This window comes from Malus domestica, chromosome 15, assembly GCF_042453785.1.
Source record: "Malus domestica chromosome 15, GDT2T_hap1".
Classification (NCBI taxonomy): domain Eukaryota; kingdom Viridiplantae; phylum Streptophyta; class Magnoliopsida; order Rosales; family Rosaceae; genus Malus; species Malus domestica.
In genome coordinates, this window is record NC_091675.1 from 16,050,593 (window position 1) to 16,068,838 (window position 18,246).

General features: G+C 37.3%; 3 protein-coding genes across 4 annotated transcripts; 1 reads left to right on the top strand and 2 right to left on the bottom strand.

Annotated features, from left to right (window-relative positions):
* The first annotated feature begins 3,096 nt into the window (after positions 1–3,096).
* On the top strand, positions 3,097–6,273 carry LOC103400748 (uncharacterized). Its single transcript, XM_008339406.4, has 9 exons — positions 3,097–3,284; positions 3,392–3,453; positions 3,548–3,631; positions 4,210–4,264; positions 4,560–4,695; positions 5,111–5,161; positions 5,242–5,319; positions 5,422–5,505; positions 6,119–6,273. The coding sequence occupies exons 1-8, from the start codon at positions 3,179–3,181 to the stop codon at positions 5,456–5,458; spliced, it is 609 nt and encodes a 202-aa protein (XP_008337628.3). The 5' UTR covers positions 3,097–3,178; the 3' UTR covers positions 5,459–5,505; positions 6,119–6,273.
* A 353-nt stretch (positions 6,274–6,626) lies between these two features.
* Positions 6,627–8,522, bottom strand: LOC103400749 (large ribosomal subunit protein eL31). The gene is made up of 3 exons (XM_029094157.2): positions 8,389–8,522; positions 8,016–8,121; positions 6,627–7,081 (listed from the first exon to the last, which is right to left on the bottom strand). Exons 2-3 carry the CDS (start codon positions 8,096–8,098, stop codon positions 6,802–6,804), a joined length of 363 nt encoding a protein of 120 aa, XP_028949990.1. The 5' UTR covers positions 8,099–8,121; positions 8,389–8,522; the 3' UTR covers positions 6,627–6,801.
* A 2,759-nt stretch (positions 8,523–11,281) lies between these two features.
* Positions 11,282–17,843, bottom strand: LOC103400750 (zinc protease PQQL-like). Of its 2 annotated transcripts, none has more exons than XM_029094236.2 (21): positions 17,511–17,843; positions 16,700–16,946; positions 16,500–16,625; positions 16,226–16,363; positions 15,996–16,130; positions 15,654–15,911; positions 15,423–15,560; positions 15,254–15,323; positions 14,954–15,167; positions 14,614–14,719; positions 13,957–14,190; positions 13,620–13,784; positions 13,383–13,532; positions 13,211–13,302; positions 12,876–12,957; positions 12,698–12,781; positions 12,497–12,613; positions 12,298–12,408; positions 12,060–12,140; positions 11,774–11,968; positions 11,282–11,670 (listed from the first exon to the last, which is right to left on the bottom strand). In XM_029094236.2, exons 1-21 carry the CDS (start codon positions 17,723–17,725, stop codon positions 11,602–11,604), a joined length of 3,027 nt encoding a protein of 1,008 aa, XP_028950069.2. In that variant the 5' UTR covers positions 17,726–17,843; the 3' UTR covers positions 11,282–11,601. The 2 variants fall into 2 exon arrangements, with proteins under 2 accessions (XP_028950069.2, XP_028950070.2); XM_029094237.2 differs by having other exon boundaries at positions 16,700–16,941; positions 17,511–17,770.
* Positions 17,844–18,246: the final 403 nt, after the last annotated feature.

The window sequence follows — 18,246 nt, forward strand, 5'->3', positions numbered from 1 at the left end:
CATTTGCAAATTGCGTTGTTTCTTTCGTAATATTAACTTTAACCTATTGAAAATATCAACTATCGGTGTTTTTTTTTTTGTAATATTGAAAGTTTAGAGTGTCAATAACAATTTTCATTTTTTTTTCTCATACAAAATTAATTTATCTCACGAAAACCCATTTGGAATATTCCCTCAAATCTTATGCAGTCATTTTTTATGGGTGGACGGATTCAAACTTGGAACTTCTTCTGACATTAGGAAACAAAGTATCACTAGATCAAAAACTAGTTGGTTATGTAGTTGTTCACACCTAACATTTATCTCATCAAAACTTAATTGGAATATATGACCTCATTTTTTTATCAACATGGTGGACAGATTCAAACTTAAGACCTGTTTCGACATTGAAATAGAAGTATGACCAAACTAATAACTAGTTGGTTATGCAGTCAATTATTACTAAAGAAATTTGGGTCACATGCCTTTTCCATGTTTGGGATTACAAACTTTCATAATAATTTCCTAAAGAAATTGTCGGGAACACAAGAAAGAAACAAAATCACATAATATCAATCAATCAAATCTAAAGCCTCTTTTGAACTGTATTTCTAAAACAAGACTCATGGTCCCAGCAAAATCAATCAAGTTGCTTTCCAAAAATAAGTCCTTGGTAAATTTGGTAAATTGCAGTTAACCAAAAACTCTTCCCAGTTCATCAAAGATTCCCCTCAACCAGTGCGGCAGATTATTGAAGGTGATCAATGTTTCCGTAAAAAGGTAAAAAGATGAATTTTTTTGCTTATATATAGGAGCGGGTAAAGAACTATAATATTCTTGTGAGAGACGAGGGAAGTAGTTTCTTAGATCATATAATGCAGAGTTTAGAGTTGAAGTATGATGAACAATGTGATTGTTGGGTTTTGGAGCCCTTTGATGGCACCATTCATTCTGTGTCGAAATCACTTCCCTCACCAAGTAGCTTTTCTGCACCATCACCAAGCTGCTTTACTTCGCCCACTACTTACTTCACCGTCCCTAGTTTACCCAAGCGACGCGAAGGGAGGTTCTTGTTTGGGAAGATTGTGGTTCGGTTTTGGAAGTTTTTTAAGCCTAGACTTTATTCGGGGACTGCGAAAAATGATTCCAACGGAATGAGGCCTTGTGGTGGTGATGATTCAGCCAAAACGAGAAGCGGAATGCAGTCACCCCTGCAGGGACAACATCATGCTGAGTATTATTCTGCAATGAGTGCTGATGAGCGTGACGAGAATCTGAAGGAGGTGATCTTCTACTGCAGGAAGTCTAGTTCTACAGAACCTACAGAAGTGGTAAGAAGATTTCTACTTCACTCACTTGACAGACAAGAACATGTAATGTGTATATATAATATATATTACATTGGCATATGATATGATTTGTGTTAATTGCAGATGGTAGAAAACTGATGTTATATAAGCAGAAGGTGGATAAGATTTTTTTTATATCTGGAATCTGCATCATCTGATCAAGGGTTGCTTAGATCAAGCGAATATAATTTTATGAGTTTACGAGATATTTTCTTGTATATTTGTATTCTACTTTTTCCTGTAAAAGAAGTTGTGCAAAGGAGATCCATTTTACTTCGTTGTTTTTTCAGTACAAAAGTTATCATTGGCAACTGTCATACTGATAAAGCATGTTTTAGTGCCCATATTTAATGGATGCTTTGCCATCAATTCCTTTGGAAATTACTCGGTTCTGCATACGTAAAAAGATCATTTCATCTTAGAGGCAAAAGACGGTTTGACATTTGTAAACATAAACTTTATTTTTGTGTGATTTTATTTTTTCATACGTGTCAAACTGTGATTTGCGAGCAATGAGTTATGGCTCTAAGAATCATTCATTCGACAAGTGATAATCATTTAACTATGCCAATTGAAATGTAAAACCTGTTTCTGCAGACACAGCAAGTCTTTTCCTTTTCCCCTGAATTTAAGAGCTTCTGCTGATATTTTGGACCACTTCCCAGACTGGAAAAACATCTGCTTAATTTTTTAGTTGATTGTTCTTCATCCCCTTCCCCACACAACTTTTCTTTTCACTCTTCTGTGTTTCTGCAAAGGCTTTGTGGTCCATCGGAACGTCGTCGAATTACAAATGCAAGGCTTCCGTTACACTCGCCCTCCATGGTAGCTTGGACTCCAAGGTACATGAACTGCAGAATGATCACGTCGAAACAGTTAAACAGTAAGACTTATCAGAATTTCCCTCCTCATGAACTGCATTAATATTCATTTATTTGTGTTAGTAGAACACAATATTTTCAAAACTAAATTAGAGAACGTACAGGTTTACTAGCACACTTGGAATAAAAATTAATAAATACTTTGAATTAACAAATAATTTAATTATGAACAAAATTTGCAGGAACGGAAGCTTAAACACATAGCAAATCCAAAGGCTTTTACTGACTAAAATGGATGAAAATAACATCGAGTTGGCAGAATAATTAAAATTAACGATAAATTTACATTACAATGAATTAGAAGTTTAAAAAAAAAAGTGAAACAAGACATATGATCAATAGAACGAATAACCAAAACATTTCATTTAAAATTCAAAAGTGAAAAATAGAAACAAACGTGTCATGTTAAAAAGAAGTGCGGCTTCTTTGACCAAAAAAAAATGGTAAATTACATTTTATATCCTCAAGTACTGGTGTAATTGCAATTTCATACATCATCTTTAAAATATTTTAATCTCATACAGTTACTATTATTTCATTTTAAATTTCATACAACCGTTAGAAAATTTATTAAGTTAACTGTTAAATGATCACGTGACAAATATAAGATCTTCATTTGTGTTGATGTGATTACCAAACTTGTGCTAAGTGGCCAAATAGCTAATAAAATACTTGAAACCTTCACAAAAAATAAAGAATAGAATAAAACAATAAGGGAGAGACAGTTCCAAACGGTTATGCATTAAAAAAAAAAAAAAAAACATGAGTACCGCCCGACTTTTGAATTCCGGTTTTACTCATCCTACGGTCAAAAATAAGAGGAGAAAAACAGACCCACATGATCCACCGTCAACGATAGGACTAACAATTTCGGCCGAGATAAATCCCCAAATTTTCCTTTCTTTTCCCTTCCACTTTCCCCAAAGCCAAACAGAAAATTAGAAACCTCAACTGCGAAAAGTGTGAGCGATGAGGAAGCTGAGGAGAAAATTGAGAAATTCACAGGACGACGACTTCTCTCTACCCACTTGGGACGATCCTTCCCTCAACGATTCTCGCCCCATGGATACTCAAGGTCCCTATCTCTCTCCCTCTCTCTCCAATTGGCTGCTGAAAAATGATAAATTGGCAAAATTTTGAACTTTCATTCCAATTTTAGTTACTGGGTTGTCGAATTTACAGAGCAAGAGGAGTTGGTTCGTGAAATGGAGAAGAGTCAAGCTCAACAGAGTCGGTTATGGAGGGTAAAAAGTTGTCTCCAACTAAACAATTTTACATCTTATTTTGCTTTTGGTTTTCTACAATGTGAAGTAACTTTGCTGATTTTTCTTTTGCTAGGTTTTGTTTGCATTGCTTCTCTTTTGTTTCGCGGTGTTTCTGTTGTACTCAATCTGTCAGCAGGTTATGTCTCCTTGGGAATTGGTATGCGGATTCTCTTTCTCTTATTAAAAGCAAGTTCAAGCATCTTGCTTTCACTAAGTTCTCATTGAATTTACCATTTTTCTGGGTTATTAGGACTATATGTTTGACAGTGGGCATCTTCTTTCAATTGCATTTCAAATAATTCTTTGGGACTTGGGAGCCGTTGGGTCTCAATTGGGGTTTTATTTAATAATAAGTATTATGAGCAAGAGATCTTTACATGTTGTGAATATGTGGTATCTTCAGTTACTTACCATAAGGGTAGGGGTTCTAAGATCAAGTTGCAAAATTTCACTGGGTAGAGCTCGTTGTTGTTGAGAAGTTGAGAATTTGTGAGTTGAGTGCTTTTTTGTTGTTTATGGAACCTGTGACATTTGAATGATGTAGTAATTTATTGTCTTTTGTAGAGGATGAATCCTTTTTCGTCATTTGTTGTCGTTCTAATATCGATAATGACATTGTTTAGTGCCACGCAGTCAGATGGGCAACTACTGGTTATATGTGATTTTGCGGCTATGTTAATCTGAAAAATGTGTTTACTCATGATGAAATTGTCACATTTTGATCTTGGTCAACAGCGTTATCATGCTTATTTCATGGAAGAGATGCTCTCATGGATGATTATATCTGCAGGTGATGTTCCCCTACTTATCATTTAGTAGAGTTGCTTGTCAATGTGTCAACAGTCATGTGATGGTTGTAGCATTGTAGTTTAAGTGCTCAACCAATATTTCTTATAGTTGGGTCTTTTGAAATTCTGCATTTAGAATATGTACTAATACTTAATGGGTATTCGTTGGGTTTTAAACCTAGTCCGTGATTTTTCACTGTTAGGGGAAGTATGCTTTGCATGGCATTTAGTATGCTTAGTTGGCTGTCTTTTACATTACTTTGAGATGAAATAATTAACTATTTAAAACTATAACAGATTGGCTAGCTGTTGTAGCATATTCATCAGCTATCATAGGATTGCTTCATGATTCAAAGCATCACCGCCAATGGATTTGGTACTCACTCTTTACTGGCATTGTACTTGCGGCTTTCTGGCTGTATTACATGTTGAGGTATGTTACTTCTCAAACTCACACATTCTACTCACATAACCAGTCTTATACAAGAATATTCACAACTTAGAAACATTGAGAATGAAATACGATGAAACTGTCACTCTGAGGTAGTTAAGTGGAACAATAAATTAAATACATTAAAATATCTCATTTCTCTATAAATATCCTTCATTCAGCCCCTGAGACAGTGGCCCTTCATTCAATTGACTTGTGCAAAAACAGAAAATAAATGTGCAATTCCACTTTTGTGTTGAGCATGGGTAGGGTGCACCACTGCACCCGCATTTTATTTTCTGATTTGTGGTCAGTATGTTATCATCTTGCCTTGCTCTTAAGTTTATTTCCCTTGTGAACTGTGCTGTAGTTTAAGGTACAAACAAACTAGTTTTGAACAAATATGATATTTGTGCAGATTGCCAAGGTTCCGCTGGGATGTAATCTGGCTTCCATTTGGACCTCTAAGGTATGTTAGAATGCGATTCATGTTCACAAGTTGCCCGTGCAACTTTTAAATTTATTCATGAATGCTTATCTGGTATGCAGCGGAGCAGCACTGGCTCTGTACGTTGATCATCTGCTAACTGAGTCATCAGAAGAGATAAGAAAGCTTCGAGGCTATATGTATGCTTACAAAGCTAGCTGAACCTTGTGTTTGTCCATCTTTGACATTGATCCGAGATAAATAGCACGGGCTGTAGACTAAAAGTTTGACTCTGGTATAAGGGAGAGGGAGAGGGAGAGGGAGCTCGTACAAGCTTGATTCTCGAACTGTGTTAATCACATGGAAATTCCTGGTTGAAATCGAAGGTAATTCTCTTTAATCACATTTTGTAATACTCATTTTGAATAGTGTCAGGTCTGAAATTTTGTGGTTTCCGATTGTGTAGTCACTGATAGGGTTTGGTTTAAACATCAATCCTGTTGTTAGATAATTTGAATAATTTAAGTCAATGAAGTTGAATATGAAAATTAAAGTCGAAGGTTCTGAAAATTATTCATATATCCCTGTGCTGCAACCTAAGAAAGCATAGTAATATTGATCGGTGTCGGTTAATTTTATCTTCTTCGAATGGATATAAGGGAAAAAAACGGAGAGAAGCACTCCAGTTTTAATTGCATGTTTTTCTTGGAAGTCACTTCTTGCTGAAATGGAGGGTACATAGATAGTACCAAATAAGTGGCTAATTACATGATAAGTAAATGGAATTTTATTTTGTTTTAATAGAAGCATGTAAGATGGCATGTAAAGGGTAAAAAATTAGAACTGAAATACAGGAAGTGGAATGTTGGTCGCTATGAAAACTAAAATGTTGCGATTGTATTGCTCGAAAATGTTAGTAGGGGAAAGTGATTTTTTTTTTCCCTTTTTTTTTGTTTTGTACTCGCGTGATTTCTGAGCTTTGGATGTGTGAATTTGCAGGCGTCAAACTTTTGGGACCTGCTGGCTTTTATGTCAGCACGAACGATAATATCATAAAAGGTAATGCTAGAGAAATCAATTTTGTAAAAGACTACAAAAATTACTATTTGTAAAAGTACGTCTTATTAGTGTAAAGGCGTTATCTAAACCGTCAAGGGAGGGGTCACATTTTTTCTACGATTTTTTTAACGGCGATTTTTGCAACCGCGTACTAAAATACCATGGCGATTTTTCCAACTGCTGCTTAAATACCTTAGCGATTCCTCAACCGCTGCCTAAAATAACTTTTTGTGGCGGTTAGCGATCAAATAGCTTATACGGCCGTCCAAATGCCCGCATTTGGACATGCGTCTGCTTGTGGCCTATGCTGCCTTAGGACGCTCGACACATGATCCGTTCGTCGCACAACAGAGTTTTGCTCAGTTTCATTTCCTCTGAAAGCAAATTCGAGGAGAGAGAGAGAGACCAAGAGATCCAAAGGTGTTTAGTAACCAGAAAAGCACATCACTTAAAAACCAAAACGTACATTACTGATGCTGAATATTTAACCAAACAAAAATACACCAAACTACTGAGGTAAGTCTTTAGTTTGGCAACAAACTCTGAAGGTCTTTCGAAAAATGCATATAAAATTCCCTTTTCTTCCTAATGAGAGTAGCTTACTCGAAACAGAAATGAATAGATCATTCATCCTCTTCAATGACCTTGGTGCCCAACCCACTCAGTCCTTCGGCTGGGATCTCAGCGACGGTAACAAGGGAGTAGAGCTCTTCCTTTGCATCTTCGTCGTCGTTCCTCTTGCGAGCAATGCGAACCCTGATCCTTCTTGGGACGCTCCTGATTCCTCTGCTCCAGATCTGCTTGTTCAGCTTCACATCCACCCTGACGTCATTTGTTCCCATGGCCTTCTTGGCAAACTTCCTGATCTCCTTTATGGCGTTAGGAGCCTTCTTCTTGAATGTGCTGTTATGGAACAACAATGCACAAGAGTTACTTTGATGCCTTTCTAATGATAGTACAAATTTCAATGGTTCAACAACAATGCACAAGCAAATGAACAAAGAAACATTCGCAAACAAAAGGAAAAATTCTACAGATCCTACCATCTCCCGACACTTTCAATAGCATCGACTGCCCCCCACCTCACAAATTCCAAGCCCAACTCACTCCCTCACTTTGGACCAGAACCTCTGCAACAACCCCATGCCCACAGCCACGCAGTAGCTTACACCATTTCCCTACTAAAGTCCTACAAACGATTTCTTCTAGCAGTCTCGCTTCCACTCCCCCCCCCCCTTTTAATCCATCACCAAGACACCACACAATAACCAATGCATCTCCATCTGGTAACTCTAATTTCAGCGACCTCAAACCAAATTTTGCTAAGAAAATCATCACTCCCTGCTCCTAAACGTAAAACTATAGTGGACATTGTCCACCTCAAACCCCATGCAAGAATTTACGAACTTGCTAGAAGACCCAGCCAGCCAGTTCTAATAAGTAAGATCTGCATCATATCTCTTTTCTGTCCCTACTCTTTTCACACTCGATACAAACATACATTTCATTCTAGTTAAATAACTAATCATGAAAATAGAACAGAAGTTCATAACAAGCACGTCGACGACAAGGTTACGCCACCACAACAGGGCTAGCAACAACTAAGAAATGCAAATTGATATCAAATATCCACAATCCGCAAATAAATCCCAATCCCACATAAAAATTAGAAAATAGACAAACACGAAGCTAGCCGGACAACACAATACGCAAAACAAGCATCCGTAATCAAGATCTACAACAACAAAAAAGCAACTATTTTATAAAAAGATTAACCAAAAGCAAGAACATAATGTAATAACAGATCACGAAAAGCGGGGGGGGCAAAATATAATACCAGCCATGGAGGCGCTTGTGGAGGTTGATGGTGTACTCTCTGGTAACCACCTCCTCCTTCCTTCCCTTCGTCTTCTCAACCATTTTCACACTCTCCTTCTAAGTACCTGCAAATGCAAATCCCTCACTTCAGAAAAAAAAACCCACAATTTCAAAATTCTAATTTTAAAACAAAAACCCTAGACTTGAACTACAGAAAACCAGAAAGTAAAAGCATAAATCCGATTGGAAAGATGTAATTTTCTTCTGTTTTCCGTCGATTTCTCGGCGGCCAAACAGGGATTGAAGGACTTGAGATTTAGAATTGCTATACATGCTAGGAAGAATGTGAGAGAGAGAGAGAGAGAGAGAGAGAGAGAGAGAGAGAGACGGACCTTTGGGAGCTTGGAAGTGGATGCAGAAAGAGGGGGGAAGAAGAGGCGCTGCAGGATCAACTAAAAAAGAAGCGTAAAACCCTAGCTTCCACACCCTTATAAAGATCTATCAGACTCCCGTTCTTCTAGTTCTACGACGTGTCGCTTGTTGCCGATTGGAGATGGTAGTTTACTAATGATGTCGTTTTGTTTTATTTCTTAAAAAATAAAGGTTTTTTTAGAGATTTGCATAACACATCATTTTGGTTCTTGATATTGAAAATCAATAGAAATGGTCCATGAGGTTATCCACCATCCATTATTTTGGTCATTTCGTTAAAAACTCCGTTAAATATCCCGGAGCTCTTGGCCGAAAGTGTGGGCAATTTTCAAAGCTTCGTAACTCAATCGTTTCTCAACCAAATTCGATCTATAATATATCAAAATGAAGATAGGAAAGTGTAGACAAAGTATATACCTATTTGGAAGTCCAATGGTTGCCGAAGATGGCTGGAAAATAGCCTGAAAGGTGACTAGTCCGCGGGAAAACTAAAAAATTCGCCGGAAACTGGGTAAACTTTAAATATTCATAACTTCTTCAATACTTAACGAAATCGAGTGATTCAAAAATTAAAATTATACTTCTCAACAAGATGAAGAGAATGGTACCTTTTTTGATGACTAATTCGCTGTTGTTTGGCCGGAAAATGGCTCGAAAGTGGTTAACTAGAGACTAAAACAGCCACTTTCGAGCCGTTTTCAAGCCAAACCACAGCGAATTAGCCATTAATAAAGTACCATTCTCTTCATCTCGTCGAGAAGTATGATTTTCGTTTTTGAATCACTTGATTTCGTTAAGTATTGAAGAAGTTATGAACGTTTAAAGTTTACCCAGTTTTTGACAAGTTTTCCATTTTTCCTACAGACCAGTCACCTTTCAGGCTACTTACCGGCCATCTCTGTCAACCATTGGGCTTTCAAGGTATAATCTTGTTCTACACTTTACTATCTTCATTTTGATATATTATGGGTCGAATTTGATTAAGAAACGATTGAGTTACGAAGCTTTGAAAATTGCTCAAATTTTCAGCCAAGAGCTGCGGGACACTTAACGGAGTTTTTAACAGAATGACCAAAATAATGGATGGTGGACAATCTCAGGGACCATTTCTATTGATTTTCAATCTCAGGGACCAAAGTGATATGTTATGCAAATCTCATAAATCATTTTGGCTAAAAAGCCTAAAATAAATTAAACAAATTATTATCTTGCTGGGGTCTCACACACCCTTTGTCATTTTTGTCATTTGATATTCTTCAATTCATTCGATTCGATAGCAAAAAATTAAGAGGGTGTATGAGAAGTAAAAAGGAGTGTGTGCATAGCACATCCCTTTTGTTTTTTATTTCAAGTTGAAAAAAATGTGTTTAGGATAAGCCGTATTTTTTCTTTCGAAAATGTGTTAACAACTAATCAATTTTCGACGAACTTTTGGTAAAATGATGCTTGTCTTCACTTAAGCGGAGGAGATCTGAAATTCAACTCATATGAGTTATGAATACCATATATTTTGCGTTTAATTCCTAATTGTTGCTAGCCTCATTGCGGAGAAGTAACCTTGTTGTGCCCATATGACTACATTGCAAATTTGCAATAGTCTTTATACATATGGATTATCGGAGACAACGCATATTTACTCATAATATACGTGCACGATAGTATTGATGTGTAGACTTTAGAGCATAGTGTAAATGAATAATTATGTGTTACTGGTAACATAACATGACATCATCACCAAAAAATTATGACTTCTGTATTATTTTTCTTTTGTAATGCATATTAAATTTTGATTTCTTGTTACACCCCTAAACCCTATTACCTTTTTCGACCTTTTAGCTAGTGAAGCGACAAGAAACATGTCAAATTCACTCTTCTGGTACCGTTTGGTATGCAGATGGGAAGGAATGGGACGGGACGGAACAGCGGTTCCATGTTATGTTTGGTATGCGCAGGACAGAACGAGAGAGTTGTTCCGTTCAGCGTTTGGTGCGCAGGACAAACACAGCACGGAGAACGGAACCAAAAGACAAAGAAATCGAAACAAGCTCAATAGGGGGAGTGGAAGCAGATAAACAGAGGCGGATCTTTGGTTGCAAATGCAGTATTGGGCAGATCGAAGCACTACAAAATACAAAGAAATTCAGCAGAATTAGGAAATGGGTGTTAATGAAATCGAAACAAGCTAATCAGAAAAGAATAATAATGCCACTTCAAATTTACATGAAAATTAATTAAGGGACCTCCTGGAAGCAATTTTTTTATTTTTAGTTGTAGATTCAGTATTGGGCATATCGAAGCACTACAAAATACAAAGAAAGAGAGACCGAGAGGCTACACAATCACAATCAAATCGAACTTGGAACGGAGATGCAGAGCTAAAGTTCACAGAGAGGCTACACGAAAAAGGATGAGGAGGAAGGTTGCGAAGGGGAGATGCAGAGCTGAAGAAGTTCACAGCAGCAGAGAAGAGAAGATGATAGTTAGGGTTTGTTGTATGATTTAGATGATGTAAATATTAAAAAAACGAGGTATTTTTGTCTTAAAATATTATAAATATGTGTTCCACGAATGTGGAACAAGTCGTTCCCGGAGGGGAGACGAAACGAAAAATCATCCAAAACTTGTCCCTTGAAACAACGCATTCCACCTTTTTTAGGCGCATCAAACGTGGGACGGAACTCCCCATCCCACTCCGTTCCGTCCCGTCCCACGTTAACGTTGGATCAGATCGAACCCACGAAATTATGAAGTTGTAATACATCACTAGAAAAGTATCAAACAGTTGTAAGTTGCATCACAGACAAATTTCATCCAAAATATGCATGAAAAATCAACTGTCCAGTGAAAAACATATTTTCACAAACAAATTTTCTGTTTTTCGATCATATTTATTATATTACCGGATAATTCTCTTCCAACAAAATTACTGAATACATGTTATGGAGCTGGGAAGGAAAGAAATACACATCAACGTTACAGGCTACGAACGGAGCAAAAATAAATTTGTATTTGGTTCTGCAGAAATTCAGCTAGTTTCAGCTTCCTATGTACCTCTCGATTAATTGGAGCAACGAAAAAAAACCACAGAAGCGTCCTAAATTTGTAACCAAAACGTTCGTGCTTGTTGTGTATCTAGATTCTAGAGCTCTTCTATGTAAATTTCACCTACGAGTTTAGGTGCGTCGTGAATATCTCCATAAGCAAAGACCCAAAACTGTGAGACCAGCAAGGCCGGCCAAAATCTGCCACAACCAGTAAAAACTCATTTGTCATACAGTTACTCAAAAGATTAAAAATCAGTGGAGATAATCAGTTGAAGTAAGAGGAATTTTGACTAGAACTCACCTTGGTGTGTCTTTGATAACTGGTTTCAGTAGATTGGAAGAACGATTTTAGTGACTTAAAGGGAGATGTACGGGGCATTAAAATCACTACAGTGTACTGTTTTTTGCAAGGGAAAGGTAGTATCCTTTGTAATGCTGACTGTGCCGTTGTTGGCGTCAGAGATTGTCTGACTGTGGACCGACCTTCATCTTGAATCTGCAACAGACGTTCAATAATCATTAGAATATTTGGAAACATGCTAGGAAATGTTTCGGTTTCAGTTAATAAGAGAAGACGAGCAACCAACCTCAAAACAAGTGCCAACATCACCGGAGTAGGCTCTTGACTGATAGCTGTGTAAAATCCTGTCCAACCAGTAGTAATTCTCCTGAAAGAAGGAAAATCCGCAACAGAAATCAAATGGGCTGTAATTATATCCACTTCATTCATCTCTCGCTTCCACGAAACTTTGTGCACTAGGTGATTGTCAGGAACAATGGTGTATCACCGACCAAAATGAACCCTATAATAACAAGAAAACTTACTTGAAGCCCATTTTCGTGAGCTCTTTGCTCAATTTCAAGGATGGTTGAGACATCCTCATCTGACGGCCCTTCCTCTTGAAGACGTAATATTTCATCCAAAGTAAGATCGACCTGTAATATGGTATCAAACAGCTAGTTGAACGACCAATCGATTAATAAACCAAAATACTAGGACATGTCTAACTACAAAAGCACCAACCAGCTTTGAGGAGATTTCTGGATCACAAGAAAAGTTTACGCTTATATCACCACGAACATTTGCAGTTCTGGAAGGCTTATTACCGCCAAGAAATACTGAAACACCTACAGTGTAGATCTATAGCATAGAAGGTAATAAGAAAAATTGACTTCAAAGATGAAGATGATAAATAGAAATAAAATAATATGGAGGCACGCATACCTGTCCATGTTTGAACCGTAGAACCTGCATAATTTTTGTTTCAAGAAGTTTGCTCAGGAATCCAACAATGTGAATGTCTTCTACCTGCCATATAATTGTTTTTCCCGAGTTATAAATCATCGTGAAAATTCAACTCTCTATCAAAAGCTTCGTAATATAGGACAAGAAAGCCACACACCATGGTTCCATTTTTCAGTTCCACTGGGAAGCACAGCTGGACAGAACATTGTTCTTCCACCATTGGGCTGCGAACAACTTCTCTGCAAGAACATTTAGTCCAGATTGTAAGAAGGGATTTGGACCAAGAAGAAAATAGGTGACTTGTCAAATAGTATTGTGAGAAACTTCAGTGGAATCTTAGATCTCAGACAAGGGCAGGAATCGACAATATTCAAACACCGAGCTTATTGGGTGATCAATGGAGTTGCTCAATCGAACAATATTTGAAACGCCTTTCTACCACAAACATAAGTATAGTATGTTTGCTGCATTTAGGTTTGTGCTCTATTCTACCTTATTCTGGTTTTAGGAAAAGTGAATGGTAGTCCTTTGAGGTCGTCACGATTAAATTGTAGGAGTGGCTCAGGAGGCTTTGGTATTCCACCCTGCATGGTAAATTACATACCTGTGAGCACATATATATAAAATCCCGGTGTAAGTAGACTACAAAGGAATTTTTACTTACCAAATACTGCAATATCAGAGGAAGTGCTATAGAGGGATCAATGTTCCCAACAATCACAACGGAGAAAGTTGATGGATCCTTGAAACACTTGTTGAAATATTCACAGGCTTTCAAAGGGTCAACTTTCCGGAGATCACTTATCCTAATAGGCTGCCAAATATATATTAACCCAAAGTTGTAACTCGAATACACCAGGTGAATAAAAACTACACTGAACACTCAGAATGGGTATCGTACCCTAAAGAAATAGGAGTTTCCGTAGTTGAGCTCCTTCACACGGTTTGCAAATGCAGTGTAAGGATCCCTGTCTTGAGCACGGACCACTTCTTCAGCCATTTGCATCACTATTTTGACATCTTCTTCTCCAGGTATTATATTTGTCGTAAACAGTTGATATACAAGCTGCCAGAACAAATATTGCAAAAGTTTTGCAGCTTCAGACGATATTGAAAAACCATGAAAAATAAAGAGAACTCCTGGCATAAAGACAAACCATGATTTTTTAAATCTAAATTTTCAACTGACAATACTCTTGTAAAATTGCGATCATGAGAGAGAGAATCATGAAGCACACCTGCAAAGCAGTTTCCAGGTCTGAGGGTGAACAATCACCAACAAAGCTTCTCATGTATGCTCCAAGTTTTGGGCTTACTTCGGCTCTCTTACCAGCAAGCATATCCATAAGAACAGAAGGTCTATAACCGTATACACCAATTTCTCCTGCAATGGTTGGCCCCATTGAGCAAGAAAAGTACTCACTTTCAGGAAGTTCAGATAAACCCCCATATGAGAACCCTGTAAAGATAACCTATGAAAATAAAGTATCGATAAGAATCACAATTCTACACGTAAAAATGACTGACACATGCTATACAACAACTTTCAGAACTTTGCTACTAACATACATGACAACAGAATGTCATATGAGACGGAAATTTCTCTACTCATGATTGGAAAGGAACAATATCAGATAAATATCTATTTCAGCCTTGAATTACTAAATGTTCCCTTCATTCATCGGAAATTGAGTTTCTTCCTTTCTCTTTCATCCCTAGCCTTATAGAATACTGATCAATTACTACGATGAATGTTCTCTTATGTTTAGAACTACAACTTCAAACAACCAATTGACAAATTGACGAAGCTTTAGAGCAAACGAGAATAATAAGATTCACAGAGTTTGTCCATTGATCTTGAACTACAGATATTTCATTGACTGCACTGAGTTTACCTGGTCATCGAGGAAGTTGGTACACTTATAGCAAACTCTCATTCCGTTTGACAAAATTAACTCAGTAGCTTCAATATTTGAATATTCAACCTGCTGCACAATATTCCTGAAACAAATAATTTATAAAGGGAATGAATGTAGAACAAATAATTCATAGAGCCGATAATGGACGTAGAAAATGCAAAAAAAAAAAAAAAAAAAAAAAACCCCACAAAATTTACACACAGGAACGATTCCCACGTGAACTGGAGAAGGAATAACACACACACACACACAAGGGAGAAAAATAAATAAATACATATGATGATATGAATTGCTGAGACGTTAGGTCCAAAAATACCCCGGATTAGGTTTTGTATTAACAATTTCCTCTGGAATCTGTTCCTCATCCCAAGGAGAAATTATTCTTTCTTCCTCAAGGCGATTGACCTTTGATACAACATGTTTTAGATCATTGGCTATTGCAGAAGCTCGTGGCTCAATTGTCTTAATGACACAGCTACATGATGTCTGTAACTTCACTGCATATTTGGATACCTCTGCTGCAGTTATATCTACAGGTATAAAAGTCTGGATGAGAACAGCTATACATTTCTTTTATAACCATCAAATTACTATAACCAAATATGCAATGACTCACGAGGTAGAAGAGTCTTCTGGAGTTGAGCTTCATATTCAATCCCAATAACAGGTTCATTGCGGAGAAAATGCTGCTCAAAGAAATACAAAGGCATAGCATTTTACCAAATCAATACAAACATTACATAAGAAAATTGGAAGTTCACAAGAAAACTACAATCTGAAAATACCTGTAAATATTCATCACGTAAGCTAGTTGACTGCATTTGATCACGCTCCAAATAGGCAGATTCAATCTCTGACATCAGTAAAGCTCGAACAATAGACACTTCCCGTTCTGAAAAGCCATGTAATCGTACCCTTGCAACCTAAAATAGTGAAATATAAGTGTTATTAAAAGTAGTTCCAAATTAAAAAGAAAATCAATCAAGTATATTTCTAGTATTGGATGAAAACCCTGCCTCAATCAGCATCGATTCTAGCGCCTCAACAGTCCCCTTTTCTTTACAAGATGAAGTCATTATATAAGCCTTCAATGGATTAACAAGAACGTCAGCAGAAGCCGAGCATGAAAAATAGGGCGGGTCCTTTCTACGAGATATTTTAAAGAACCTCTGGTTTAGAGCGTAAAGGAACATGGACTCCGCCAGTAAATCCCTATAGTCCCTCACTGTTTTCAGCTCATCAGCTGCCATCTTATAGCTAATAATCACTGCAGACTGTCACAAGAAATTTTCTACATTAGAACTGAAATGTTCCATTTAGACTGGTACAAACACGAGTGTGATTTATTCCGTACTAACCCCAGAAGCTTCAGATTCAACAAAACATGAAAAACGTGGCTCTTCATGAGAAGGAACTGGATAACTTGGTATGGGAGGAGGGTCAGGTGCTGAAATTTTATGTCCAAATTGATCCCTTATCAACTCTACTACATTCTGAGAGAAAGGAAGAGAGAGATTGTTAATAAATCTTTTTTACAAACTACCCTTATAAATCCAAAGTAAACATTAACATGTCGACAATACCAAACCTGCGTATCAGAGAAATCCCCAACAGCTATCACTGCCATATTGCTTAAATGGTACCACTTCTTATAAAACTGCTTCACAGTCTCAGGAGAAACAGTTCGAATCACCTTCTCTAAACCAATCGGTAAACGCTCAGCATACTGCAATCAAAAGAGGGTTTTGCATACTCAGAATGCGGTTGGAGTGTAAAAGCATTAAAGGTGATGACTCATTTTATAGAATAAAAAATCTCCTGATCAAGGTAGTCCGGGAATATAAGCCTTTTAGTGGAAGTACCTTAGAATCTTCCATCATCAGAATCCAATGTGCATCCTGCATCCTTCCTGTAGCATTTCGGTTTCCTCTGTACTCTTCCATAACAGCACCCCTTTCTCTTTCTAAATCATCTTTTGAGACACGAACCTGGAAATTGCAAGTAATTAAACCAAGGTGTAAAAATGTTGAGGATTACCGAACAAGGTGAAACTAGTTTATACCTCAGAACTGAATTCGGCCAAAACTGAAATGGCCTCAGATAACAGCTCAAGCTTATCTACAGGAACAAATAACTCGTAAACAGTGTCATCGGCGGATGTAACTGCATTCTGACAAGCGCCAAATTCTGCTCCGATACTTTCAAGAAACCTTACTATATCATGATTTGTGTACTTCTTAGTTGCACTGAAAGCAAGATGCTCAACAATGTGAGCAACTCCTCGTTCGTCCTCCTCTTCCAAAACTGATCTGCCATGAACCCGATAATATAAAAAACCCTCTATAGATTCAAGCATACATTCATACGTGAAAGTTCCGAACCTATCTAGTCAGTAGTTTTTCGCTAACTCAACGAACAATACAATTTTCCAACTCAAGCACCGTCATTGTGGGAAAAACACCATTACTTTGGTTTTCTAAGTGGTGTCACTATGTTTACTTCAACCCGTGTAATTCGACTTTAGTTACTTGGTAATTCCCAAGGGGGAAACACAAATTTTCCTCTTATTCACTCAATACATTGCTCGGTTTCGGCATCTATAATCAAAATCTCATCAAAATCTCAGTTCATTGTCTTTGGGTCAAATCACATTACCCTAATTCCACAGTACAAAACCAACTGACCAACCAAATTCAACAACCTAGTTCATCAAACCCCATTAACAACACAAAACAACTAAATTAAGCAGACAAAAGCAACCGACCCAAGCAACACAAATCAACGACCAAACAAACAAAACCAACAACATTAAAGAAAACAAACCCAATTGAAAGTACAAAAAAAAAAAAAAAAGCAATTATATATACACATACCCGACTTTGACAGCAAGAGCGAGGGCAGCTCTCATTCGGGGCTTAGAATTGCAACGGACATAGTAAGAGAGGCCATTATCAAGCCTGCCGTAGTCAACTCCGACAGGTTGGTCTCCGAGCTCCTGGTCCATGTCTACGGTCAGCAGCTTCAGCGACCGGAACCCATGTTTCTTCACTATCTTCGAGGTGGTGATCTCCGCCGGAAGCAAATCCATGTCCTTCTGTAGCAATTTCCGAATTGGGAAATTTGGGACTCACTTAAAAATTGCAGATTTCAGTGGATTGTTGGCAAAGATTGAAAATTTGATAATATTAAAAATAATAATAAAATTATGTCCATATCTTGGGTCTCAGCCCACCCGAAATAGACTTGGGCCCTTACTTTTTCCTCTGGATTAGACTGTTAAGGGCACGTCTGTTATATGTGTTGTATTAGAAATATGGATAACTCTGCTCAACTTTTAAGACTAATCTTATATTTATTCAATTTTTTTTTTAAATATTCTAAATAACTACTTAATATTTTAGAACATAAGTGTTCGTTAGGTCACTAAAATTAAGTGATTAAGTCACTAGGTCAACCAAATTAAGCGATTAAGTCACTATTGTTAACTGATGATATAGACAAATAACAAAATTGGTTTTCACTAACTTGCCATTTTTGTGGAGCTCTAAAATCTAAATCCTCATGGATCGATTTGAGTTTTAGAAATCCATAGAAGAGCGAGAGTAAAAT

Excerpts from the sequence above, each read along its gene's own strand:
- LOC103400748 (XM_008339406.4), top strand. The coding sequence starts at position 3,179 with ATGAGGAAGCTGAGGAGAAAATTGAGAAATTCACAGGACGACGACTTC. Across the intron at positions 4,696-5,110 it reads TGGCTGTATTACATGTTGAG|ATTGCCAAGGTTCCGCTGGG; the intron begins GTATGTTACTTC and ends ATATTTGTGCAG. Across the intron at positions 5,320-5,421 it reads AGAAAGCTTCGAGGCTATAT|GGAGAGGGAGAGGGAGAGGG; the intron begins GTATGCTTACAA and ends CTCTGGTATAAG.
- LOC103400750 (XM_029094236.2), bottom strand. The coding sequence starts at position 17,725 with ATGGATTTGCTTCCGGCGGAGATCACCACCTCGAAGATAGTGAAGAAA. Across the intron at positions 16,364-16,499 it reads TGATGATGGAAGATTCTAAG|TATGCTGAGCGTTTACCGAT; the intron begins GTACTTCCACTA and ends TTTTGATTGCAG. Across the intron at positions 16,131-16,225 it reads GGGATTTCTCTGATACGCAG|AATGTAGTAGAGTTGATAAG; the intron begins GTTTGGTATTGT and ends CCTTTCTCTCAG.
- LOC103400749 (XM_029094157.2), bottom strand. The coding sequence starts at position 8,098 with ATGGTTGAGAAGACGAAGGGAAGGAAGGAGGAGGTGGTTACCAGAGAG. Across the intron at positions 7,082-8,015 it reads CACAAGCGCCTCCATGGCTG|CACATTCAAGAAGAAGGCTC; the intron begins GTATTATATTTT and ends GTTCCATAACAG.